General features: G+C 53.1%; 4 protein-coding genes and 1 non-coding gene across 11 annotated transcripts; 2 read left to right on the top strand and 3 right to left on the bottom strand.

Annotated features, from left to right (window-relative positions):
* The first annotated feature begins 202 nt into the window (after positions 1-202).
* On the top strand, positions 203-283 carry H310_09736. Its single transcript has one exon. It is a non-coding gene; the product is annotated as a tRNA-Ser (tRNA).
* A 305-nt stretch (positions 284-588) lies between these two features.
* Positions 589-1439, bottom strand: H310_09735 (hypothetical protein). The gene is made up of 2 exons (XM_008875893.1): positions 1156-1439; positions 589-925 (listed from the first exon to the last, which is right to left on the bottom strand). The coding sequence occupies exons 1-2, from the start codon at positions 1295-1297 to the stop codon at positions 651-653; spliced, it is 417 nt and encodes a 138-aa protein (XP_008874115.1). The 5' UTR covers positions 1298-1439; the 3' UTR covers positions 589-650.
* On the bottom strand, positions 1352-3107 carry H310_09734 (calcium/proton exchanger). The gene has a single exon (XM_008875892.1). The coding sequence runs from the start codon at positions 3089-3091 to the stop codon at positions 1892-1894; it is 1200 nt and encodes a 399-aa protein (XP_008874114.1). The 5' UTR covers positions 3092-3107; the 3' UTR covers positions 1352-1891.
* Positions 3108-5085: 1978 nt separating this feature from the next.
* H310_09733 (AGC protein kinase) lies at positions 5086-8111 on the top strand. Of its 7 annotated transcripts, none has more exons than XM_008875889.1 (13): positions 5086-5534; positions 5586-5683; positions 5753-6012; positions 6067-6338; positions 6436-6488; positions 6548-6623; positions 6677-6940; positions 6990-7040; positions 7156-7256; positions 7326-7532; positions 7583-7709; positions 7761-7888; positions 7936-8111. In XM_008875889.1, the coding sequence occupies exons 1-13, from the start codon at positions 5114-5116 to the stop codon at positions 8089-8091; spliced, it is 2214 nt and encodes a 737-aa protein (XP_008874111.1). In that variant the 5' UTR covers positions 5086-5113; the 3' UTR covers positions 8092-8111. The 7 variants fall into 7 exon arrangements, with proteins under 7 accessions (XP_008874111.1, XP_008874110.1, XP_008874108.1 ...); XM_008875888.1 differs by having other exon boundaries at positions 6388-6488; XM_008875886.1 differs by having other exon boundaries at positions 7583-7888.
* A 732-nt stretch (positions 8112-8843) lies between these two features.
* Positions 8844-10461, bottom strand: H310_09732 (hypothetical protein). Its single transcript, XM_008875884.1, has 2 exons — positions 10220-10461; positions 8844-10170 (listed from the first exon to the last, which is right to left on the bottom strand). The coding sequence occupies exons 1-2, from the start codon at positions 10413-10415 to the stop codon at positions 9062-9064; spliced, it is 1305 nt and encodes a 434-aa protein (XP_008874106.1). The 5' UTR covers positions 10416-10461; the 3' UTR covers positions 8844-9061.
* Positions 10462-11342: the final 881 nt, after the last annotated feature.

The raw sequence follows: 11342 nt of genomic DNA, 5'->3' as shown, positions 1-11342 counted from the left end.
GAGCGATGCAGCGAGCACCCGAGGCGTGATTGCGGAGCATGAACGGCGGGTTAGTTTGCAACCAAATCGGCATGTCCAATGCGTCGGGAAGGGCTAGCGCTGGGTTGAGTCGGCGGGCGAGTGGCACGGAACTCCAGTGCTTCCAAATGTCGCGGTTGAGCGGGGTCAGGTGGTCCAGGTGCAACCACGAGGATTTCACAACGACAGCTTGGCCGAGCGGTTAAGGCGATAGACTAGAAATCTATTGGGGTCACCCGCGTGAGTTCAAATCTCACAGCTGTCGATTGTTTTTCTCTAATGTCGTCATCCAACTGGTCAACTTCCTTGTCAAGTTGTATTCGTTAGAGGTGGCTTCTTGTGACTCCAAGTAACGTTAGTAGTGATTGCATTCCAACCAACCAGGCTATGACAGTTTACGCAACGCATCTTTGCGGTTTATTGTCGTGAGCTGATGTCGTGGTTGGCATTGTCAACCACACACGTACATTGCCTCTTTGTGGTCCTGGCCCCCTTGTGGCACGCTTTGAAGAAAACTGAATCGATAATATTTCGCAGCATTTTGAAATGCTCCATGCTAGTAATGAACTATTTGCACAGGAACAATCGAGCCACGTTTTTTTTAACCGAGGGCGCTGTTGTCTTTCAGCGTCTTAAAGCAGCGCCACATTCGATTCTCGAAAGCGGTGCATTTGATCTTCTAGCACCTTCTTCGTTTCGCTCAAGATAAACACGGCTCCAATGAGGCGCAAACCTCGCGGCACTGTGCCTTTGTATAAATGGGGCAGGCCGCCTTGGCTCCAGAGAGATTTGACCTCCGTGAGCGCGTACGACGGGGTGGATTCCAGCGCCTTGCCTTGGAGAATCGTCTTCACCGTGTCCACAGGTTGGGTGGCAAACACTGCAACAAGACCAGCCGCCACGCTGCCTGCAACGCACATCTCAATCCACAACCCCACTCCATGACGATGCTTTGGCTGTTGGAGTACGGCGACACAGGCGGTTGCACCTGCACGATCTCCTCCAACCGCATTCTAGATCTCAACCGACCGCAGTGTCGTTACGTAGGATGTAGCTGATTAATTCAAATGCACTCACTTCTGGATTCAATCGGTTCCCCTCACCCCTCTCTAGCCATCAGCGATCAACATTGGCTACCTGCCAACGATGCGGCAGTGCGCTGGGACAAGGACGCATCCTGCAACGACCCAAACGTTGTTGGAAAATGTACGTGCAATTTCTGCCCAAAGACGGGACCAAGTGCGAGAAAACTGGCACACCACACAATTTCACGAGCCATCGTGAGGGGAAGCGCTTTGTAGAGCCGCGTGACGCCAAAGGCCCGCACGACATCCTAGAGCGGTACAACAAATTCGACGGGTGGCAGCTCAACGCCACGAATTAAGTTGGCTCATGTGGCTTTGCACATCGTTTCCTCGTTGTTCACATTGCCGATTCTCCATGTTGTTGGGCGCACCTCGTAACTCCCACCTCCGCAGCACGCTGCGACGATGGGAGAACGATTTCGAGATGTCCGTGCTCTGGTGCATCACGAAGGGGTGCTGGTGCGTCCTGCTCCCTTTGGATCGAATGCATGAGGGAACTGGCGCAGCCCCTGTGGGATGATGCCACGCAACTTCCTACTGTTCTTGTGGCACCGTCCATTCGCATGAGACACCGATCAGTGTGCACACGTTCGTTGTTGGCATCACACTGTGCGACTGCATACGTCGTCGCAACCGATTTACGTTGGCCGAGTGCAGCAAGAGGCCGCGCCGTCGGGACCCTATCCCACCCGCCGCCAACAGCCCTGCATCATGCCTGGGCGGGACCATGCGTGTGGAAACTAGGTTGGCGCACCAAAGGTTTTTCAACAATGCACACATTGAGACGCTTAAATCGTGATCTCCAACAGCGACAACCCGACGAGGATGTACAAGGTCAGGAGCATCGACCCTTCCAACCAGTTGGATTTGCCGTCCGCCACGATGACGTACACGATCAGCGTCGTAAAGACGTACGTGAGGGCTTCAAACGTATTGAACGCCAGCGTCATGGGTTGGCCCATGATCCAGCCGGCAATGACGCAGACAGGAACGACAAAGAGCGAGATTTGGGTCGCCGACCCGACGGCGACTCCCATTGCGAGTTCCATGTTGTTCTTGTACGCGACCTTGAGGGCCGTGATGTGCTCGACAGCATTGCCGACAATCGGGAGCACGATGATACCGATGAATGCTTTGGGAATGCCCGACGACTTGGTCAAGTCGTCGACGGAACTGACCAAGTATTCCGACAAGAATGCGACGGCGATCGTGGACAAGAGGAGGACGATCGTCGCGCCAACCAAGGACAACGCAGGGCCATGGCCTTCCACCGCGGCATCGGCCGGTTTGTGCGTGACCAGTTGGAAAAACATCAATTGCACATACATCAACACGAGGAAGATGGCCGACATGCGGGACAAGCCCAAGACAGCAATGCTGTGGTCGACTTCGTCGGCGTGGGACACGGATTGCGAGTAGTACGACGGGACCAACATGGCGAACGATGCAACGAACAGAAGCGACATGTTGATCGAGGCGCCGACACCAGAGAACGTCGATTCCTGGGCACCGCCGAGGTGACCCGAGATAAAGCACATGCCGAGGACGAGGAGCAAGTTGGACAACATGGAACCGATCAACGACGACTGGACCAGCTCGATTTCGCCCGCCTTCAACGCAAAGATCGCAATGATGATTTCGACAGCGTTCCCAAACGACGCGTTCACGAGACCGCCAATCGTATCGCCAGTGTGCTCGGCCAGGTTCTCCGTGGCTTCCCCGAGGATGTTGGCGAGGGGCATCATGGCCAAAAAGTTGAGGGAAAACACCCAGACAGCGCCCCATTCAGCATAGTACGACCAGACGGCGAACGGGATCGCGACGAGGAGCCAGCTCACGGGGGACCCCGTGATGATGTCCCAGAGCGCTCGGAAATCATTCGGACGGTGGTGGGCACCGTCTTCGCCGCCTTTCAGCGGCAACGACTCCCCGTCGACGGGCATGCCGCGCACGGTCTTCTGGGCAATCAACTTCGCTTGGGTCGCCATGTCAGAGACAATTCAATTGTGACGTTGTGAGGGGCATCTCCCAGACGACAATTAAAAAAACGACGACTTTTTAAAATACCACGTCGACCCTGAAATAAACGTGATCGTTGTATGTCGTCCCATCGTCCGTATCCGTGGACAAATCCGCCGAAGGCGGGGCGGGGAAGTGGCGGAGGCTGGGAAATGGCGATTCCAGCTACTGCTGCGAAGTGCACTTTCGGACAAAGCAACTGTGCCGCAGCGGCGGGGGGGGGGATGGTGATGGCCACGGCTCACAAAGTGTGGCGCAGAGCTTGTCCGCACAGGACAAACACTTCAATGGAACGGGATGCAATGGAACCAAGTTGCGTCGCCTTGGACTCGACGCTGAGTGCGTGGTTGCTGGTGGGTCCTCCGTGAGGATGGAACTGGGATTCCTCTCGCGTGGCTCCGGCACATAAAACGACGATTGGCTGGACGACGATGAATGTTGAACATGACATAATTGCGCAGCCGCCGCCTTTGCGCCTCCATCGCTTCCGAACGGTAATGAAATGTCCCATGGAGTCTTCATCAGGTCGACTCGTTTCAAGGATAATATGCTCGTGGAAAATAGCGGCAAGGCCCACACCCGACGTGCTGCAACTACGGCAGTGCGATCCATGCGCATGGGAGGGCGGCACGCTTGTCGATTCCGCCAAGTCTTCTACACGAAATGCTGCGCATGGCCGAGGTGTGTTTGTACCGACGAAAACGGCGCGCCTCCACCTTCATTGACAGAGAATGTCGTGTCCGAGCTTCAAGTGCATTTCGGATATGGAGTGGGACGTGTGCCCCAGCCAGGGCGGGTTTTGTTGAAGTCGCTGCGGTCGCCCATTCGCCAAACGTATCCATGGATACGAATGTTTGAATTCAACGGATTTTATTTCATACTCAAACAAAGACAACGTGATATGTATTCATTTCGAAACAGCCCGGCGCATTGGTTGGTGAATTTCCCCGCCGTTTTCGACTACAGCCAACGACGTCGAGGTGAAATATCGACAACAGCCTCCCGACGTTCAGTGGTTGCCGTGTGAGATCGTGCTGACGGGTGCGATGGAAAGCGTGGTTGCCGTGGGGAAAGCACCACGGCTTTGCACTTATGAAAGCCGCATCGGACCGACATCACCCAACGCCACGCGCTCATGGCAATCGTCCGTGCATGTGGTTGCTATCCAACGCCGCTTTTGCAATTTCTGTAAGGAGTGTCCACGCAACGCAGATTCTTCCGACGATGCAGCGTCCTTGTCCCCCAACGCCTCGCCTACTATAAAAAGCGTCGGCCTCGTTTGTTGGACAAGATGAATTGTTTAACCCACCCATGCGGCGCGCGCGTGAATCTCGTCGACGCATGAAGTCGTCTGTCGGATGCCTGTTCATTCAGGTGCTTGGACAAGAGTAGGTTTTCATCCCGGTTGAAACCCAGAGAGTGCTTGCGTTGGGAACTTGTGCTAGAGGACTGGCACGGAGAGCATTTTGATTTGACTGTGAGCTGCTGCTACACGTTATACCTTTCATCCCTGTCACGGTGGTGACGATCCCTCTAAGTAGTATATGATCCAGCAAAAAGTCATTTTCTTGTCACGATGAACACTAAAACACGACTTGAAAATGTGCAAGATTTGTTGCCCCACCTGTCGCTTGGCCAGCTCGACAATCCCTGATCCCAACGTCACTAAAGGTCCAAGGAACTATTGTCATGATGAGGGTTTTCGCCTTCCAAGTTGGTGAGTCGATAGTCCATCGATCGCTAGACGAAGAAATAAGGACGAGCTCAAGCCCCCATCGCATTTTCCTTCAACTTTACAACATAATGTAAATTTTCTCAACCAATCAAGAAGCGCTAAAATATTTATCGGAATTTTGACATGTACATTTACTACGTTTTTCCGATCTTTTTAAAGGATTTTAGTTAGTCCTAGAGTAGTATTCTTTTCAACCTCCTGCGCCCTGATTGGTCGATTTTCCCATACGCATCATCCAACACACGTCTTTGCCAAAATGACGACCGTGATGGCGTCTCGGCGACCGCCCCTTCGGCCCCAGCAAGGACTACTTCATGCTGCTGGTAGTGGCTTGACTGGTGGTGCCTTGTCTTCAAACATGGAGCTTGAATTGATCCGCACGATCTTGGGAGAAGACGTGCCGACGAGTGTCCTGTTGTCGTGTCTACATGCTGCTTCGAACGACGTGTCGACGGCCGTAAACTTGTACTTTAGCCAGCAACCCACGACTGATATCCCCATCGATCTCACGAAGAGCATTCGAAGCTCGATGCCGGTGACGGTGCACCCGTTCGACGAACCCGGGATGCTTAGCAACTTGAATTTGACCGCGTCACTCACGACCGGCGCCGTCGACGTCATAAGCGCGGCAAACGAGCGGTTCAAGGTGCTGCGTTTTCGAAAACGCGGCAAAGCGGGTAGTTACCTTTGAAACGTGACCTTGTGTGTATGACATGTAAAGCATGTAGGCGCGGACATGCTGCTTCGGAACGGCGACATCGTGTCGCTGGAGTGCAATGGGTTGTGGCTGTGCGCGCGGAAGAACAACGCTTTGCAGTGGAAACCTGTACGTACAACGTGACTTGCCCACTGAAAAGACATTCTTGCTTTGATGATGCCATGGTGATTTGACAAGGTGAACGACACTGACGACAGAAACAAGTTCGTCGTGCGCGGGTTGGCCCTTGGAACCGTCATGACGGTCGGAGAGCCGTTCTTCCTGACGTCGTACCGGTGGAAAGACCGTGAAATCGCCATTCGTCACACTCAGAGCATTGGACTGACGCTAAACCTGCCGTGGAACAGCTTGATGAAGTCGTCGGATGCGCCAAACTCAGCGTCAAACAACCTCAACCACGTGCATCGTTGCTTTCTAGGACTGGCGCGGTCCACCGAGTACGCCATCGCGACAGACTAACGCAATAGCCGAGCTCAATTTCATGACTGTAGGGGCGATTGGCGACTGTATTTTCGCGCTGCGTTGACGTCGAAAGCGGCACTGTCCATCGCAAAAGCTCGATCCGTGGCACCGCTCAACATTCGCGTCGAGAAACCTATGAAGAGACACCAGTCCAACAATCGCCTGAGCCGCGTCCACGAAGACGAAGAAGTCACGGCTGTGAGCCCGATTGCAATGGAAAAGCTCCAACAAATGCGGATGGTCCTTGGCGGGTCCTCGACAGTGTCGCAAGCAAAGCTCATCGAGTACCTGGATGGCGCAGGTCCATGACTCGCTGTGGCGTCTTGACTTTCATGGTTGTGCCTGTGTAGGTGGAAATGTGCAAATCGCACTTGAACACTACTTTATGAACCACACAGAGCGCAAACGAACTCGACCCGATAGTCACTTGCTCTTGCCCATGCCGCGACAGGTGCTTCCACCATTGTGCTGACGGTAGAGCTCACGACGATTCTTCCCACGATGGCGCAGAGTATTCCAGTACCTCTGCCGGCTTCACCGTCGATGGTGGCTGCTCCGTCGCCGCCCAAGCCTTCCGTGCAACCTCGTGCGTCCATCGACGATTTCGTTCATGGTTGACAATTTTTTTCGTGACGGTAGCGTCGTCCATGCTGCAAAAACCACTCACGATCGAAGACTTTGAAATGCTCAACGTACTTGGTCGCGGCAGTTTTGGCGCCGTCATGATGGTCCGGTACAAGCAAGATGGTCGCATCTTTGCGATCAAAATTCTCAAGAAGAGCGCGATGGATTCGACCGACATGCAAAACGCCATGGAAGAGCGACAGATTCTCCAGCGCCTCAAGCACCCGTACGTGTCGTCGCTCGTGTTTGCGTTCCAGACCAGCGAGCGCCTCTACCTCGGTACGATCATCAGCCTGGCGTGATGCGTTGGCTCAGCTTTTTCGCATAGGCATGAAGTTTTACGCGGCCGGCGATCTGTTTTACCACCTCAACCAAAAAGGTTGTGCTGGTGGTTCAATCCTGCGCATGCTAATTTTTGGATTGGCCAAAATGTTTGGAATGATAGCTTCTTGTCGTTTGGATTGGCTGACGAGATTTATTTTGTTCAATCAAAGGGGGAGGACTGCCGTTAGCCGATGCCCGACTGTACGCTGCCGAGCTCGTGTTGGCAATTTCGTACTTGCACTCGCTCAACATTTTGTACCGCGATTTGAAGGTGCGTGGCCCAATTTAGATTGACTGGATTTTGACGTGTGATACATGGCATCGACTTTCAACGGTGTAGCCGTCCAACATTATGATCGACGAAGAGGGCCACATTGGAATTGTGGACTTTGGTTTATCCAAGCAGCACATCCAGGGCAGCTCTCACGGCGTCAAGACACTCTCTGGCACGGCTGAGTACGTTGCGCCGGAAGCGCTTGTCCAGACCGCCGACGGGACCAGGGACTATGGCAAAGCGTATGACTGGTGGAGCTTTGGCATTGTTCTGGTACCAAGTCGTCATATTTCCCGCTAAAGTTTGTTTCATCGCATCTGTAGTACGAAATGATTGTGGGAGTGAGTCCATTTTACCACACCAACGAACGTACCATGCTCCAACGCATTGTTCATGCCGACGTGCGCTTTCCATCCGATTTTCCGGCCGATGCCAAGTCGCTCGTTCGGGGTGCCTCGCGCGTTGATTAATTATGTGTTTACCTGACGCATTTTGCAATAGGGCTGCTCAACCGCGACCCCAAAGCTCGTCTATCGGGCGACGCGATCCAGTCCCACCCGTTCTTTGCCTCGATCAACTGGACCAAGTTGTACAATCGCCAAGTGCCAGCGTACTGGAAGCCCGATTTGGTACGAATATGATATGATGCGACAGAGGGTTCATGGCCACTGCACAGTCGAGTGAAACAGACACCAAGTACGTCGACCCTGAGTTTACACGGGATGGGCCGCCGTCCGCCGTATACGACGTGGCCACCTCGGGAAAAAAGACCTGGAGCAAGCGGTTTAGCCAATTTTCGTTTGACTTTAGCCGCGACGACAATAAAAAGTAAATTCGCTTGTCCAATCAAAACGTGTTGACACGAAATACAGCGCGACGATTGGCCAATTGAATCACTTCCTGACAAATGTCTCGTTATGGGTTGGATTTTTTACCGAGCTGAAGAATTTGCGTTATCATCAGGTCGATCTTCAAATGGAAAAACTTTGGATCCTTTCGTGGGAGGACGCCCCAAGGCGCCAGCACAACCGTACGCGATGCAATTTCAAGCTGAAAGTGGACGCATGACAGGTCTCGCTATCATGTGTGAAGCACTTGACCTCATGCTGAGATGAGGTGGGTGGTGTACACCGATCGTTTTAGCCATGATCATCATGGTCACGAGAGAAAGTGGTTTTCGCATGTGCATGCGTTTTTCCATTGGATGCGCGAGCCACCCGTGGGTTTGTTCGCGCGACCGATCAAGAAGCGTGTATTACACAATGGAGGGCGTTTTCAACAAGGCTCAAGCACCGCAGAATAATGCATGCACCGTTGTGGGGCTTTGCTGTTCTCACGAGCCATGGCATATTTACTCATTGTTGGAAAGGATTCCAGAAAGTATCGCGTGTATCGGTGAACTCCATGTCATTTGGCCAACGCACATGCATGCCAGACGTTCGCACGAAGGATCCATTTCAGAGCGCACAAGCGGTTGCAATCCTATACGGTGACCTCATCGCTTCGACCGATTTTTTTCGTCCATTGCCTTGGCATCGTCGAACTCGAGAAAATTCCATACACTGTCGTATACTCGAACGATCCAGCCAGAGGGAAATGTGGATAATTTCGTGGGCAATACGTGGCGGGAGGATGGTTTTATAAATTGTACGTCCTGCGCCTCCACGACGTTCAAGCTCCTGTGCACTTGAGAAGAACTCGGACTCCCGACTGGAGCTCTACGCTCACAAAATCGTTCCTGCCATCCATGTTCTGCTGGAAAACAAACGTGGCCAACACGGAGACGATACGTTACATGAGCGTCACAGATCGTTCGGTGCTTCGTTGTGACTTTCGCAAGTGCCGCCATCACGGGGACTCTTGTCTTCGTTGGCCAACGATTCGGACGAGCCTGCCCGAGCAATTCTATCGTCACCGTGCACGTCGTCCTTGCACAAGTTGTTGTTTGAGACAACATCGGCACCATCTTCAGGCTGACCCATGGTTGCCTTGCCAGCATGAGCTCTCCGTGCGCGCTCGCTGTCACAATCGTCCATTTGGAAGTCCCTGCAATCGTCGTCGATGCCGCGATCAAGCATTGGTTTCTTGATAGGGTAAATTTCGCATGCATCGTCACCTTCTGATGCATATAACCCGGCTTTTTCATCGCCCTGGGGTGCTTTACCGACGGCGAGGGGGGTTTCATCGACTTTGTCGTCGCTGACATTGTCACTGACTGCTGCGACAGAGTCGTCGTCACTAACGGGAGGTTCCGAATCGAGTTTTTCAGCAGCGACTTTGTCTTCCATTGCCACACACGCCTGCTCGCCGTCGTCCCCAGAAACGCCGCCCACAGATTCGTCGTCGCTACTCAATATGGCTTCATCTGAATGACCTCTTGTCCTCGGTTCGTGGTCGATTTGGATTGTGTTTTGAACGCATCGAGTGCTGTCGTCTTCATAGTCGTACCCTTCCATGTCAGCTATCAACTCACCGAACCGGGTGATGTTGTAGCGGCGGCGAAAGCGCTCCCACCACCCGTACGTCGCCTTGAACCATGGTGGTTTGCCGTACTCGGCGGCAATTGACCTGGCGAAGTCGAGGATGTGCCGGACCTTGCAACCCGGGGTTGCATCCATCCAACGAAGCACTTCTTCGTCGAACGGTACGATGGCGTCCCTGCTCCCTTTGCGACTGTCGCGCAGGTCCTTGTGCCCGAGCTTGTACCGACGCAAGATTTTGGCCCGGTTTCGGCGCAGGACGTGGATCGCCATGCACGTCACACCGTACATTAACCCGACAGTCGCGGACGGCAACTTGGCCAGTGCATTCTTGGTCAAGATTTCAACTTTAATCGAGTCAGGGACAGGTACTCTGTTGTGTCGCGTGGCGCGTCGGCCAGACAACGACGTGACACCATACTCCTCCTTCACTACAATCGACACATGACGAGACGTCGAGATGCAGCTCGATACACGAACATGGGATGATCTGTCGCAGTTTCGCAATGTCTTTGGGCCGAACGTTGTACGCAGCTGCGACCTCTTCGTCCGAGAATCCAATGCCCGACTCGATGAAGTCGATGATGTCCAACTGGACGCTTTCATGAATCCGATACGGATTCTTGCTCTTTCTCGCCCTCACCAAGATCGGCCCCGACGGCACGTGGTCCACCATCACGAAGCGATTGCGTCGGTCGCAGATGGAAATTTTGCTGTTGCCGTACCTCCTTTTAAGAAAAATGTCGACGATGTACTATTAGTACTTTTGGGGTACTAGTCAGATTACTACTGTCATTGGCATGGTGACAGAACGTGTATTTTTCTTGAAATCGGTTTTTTTCAGGTTTTAATATAAGACCCGGTTGTCTAGGTCAAAAACAATCGGGTTTTATTCGGAAAATCGGGTTTTAATAGAGTGCGGACTGGGCTCCTTGTTGAGAGGCGGCCTATTGGCAGTTTCCATTGCACTTGTGGTCATGTCCGACATCATTAGGGACGTTTAGCAAGTCCGGAATCCTGACTTTCCAGACTTGAACTTCGATTCGAACTCCGAAGAATTCAGACTCTCCGTCAAAACAAGCCTGGAAAGTGGGGTGGTTTGCGGACTTTCTGCCATGAAGTCCGTGAAGTGCCGTAGCCAATCAAATTGAGCTGTGGCAGGGTGATGTACGTCAACCTTCCACAGCTCAATTTGATTGTCGATGGGAAAGCCGATGCAGAAGCAGCTCGCTTGGAGCAGCGAGATGGACCTTGCCTTGCTAAGAGAAGTGCTTCGCGTTGAGCCCTATGATGGCGAATACGGTACACTGACTCTGCGCTGGAAGACCGTCGCCACGAACCTTTCGGCTTGTCTTGGGGTGGAAATTCCACATCGTTCTGCTCGAGACCATTACGACGCCATGGTGGAAGCGTTCAAGAAAACAGACAAGTTTCAAAGGCTGAGGGGGACAGGCAGCGAAGAAGAGGTTTCCGAGCAAGTCCTGCTCTTGCAAGACCTTGTCGATCGACGTGAGGCGAGAGAAGACGAGAAGAAAGCCAAGAAGGAGAAGGAACAACAGCGGCGCGACTCGCTGGAATCAACAGGGTCGCAGTTATGTCTCGA

Source organism: Aphanomyces invadans (genome assembly GCF_000520115.1).
Source record: "Aphanomyces invadans strain NJM9701 unplaced genomic scaffold supercont1.22, whole genome shotgun sequence".
Taxonomy (NCBI): Eukaryota; Oomycota; class Saprolegniomycetes; order Saprolegniales; family Verrucalvaceae; genus Aphanomyces; species Aphanomyces invadans.
Note: the sequence above shows the minus strand (reverse complement) of the source record. Positions and strands in the feature narration are given on the sequence as shown.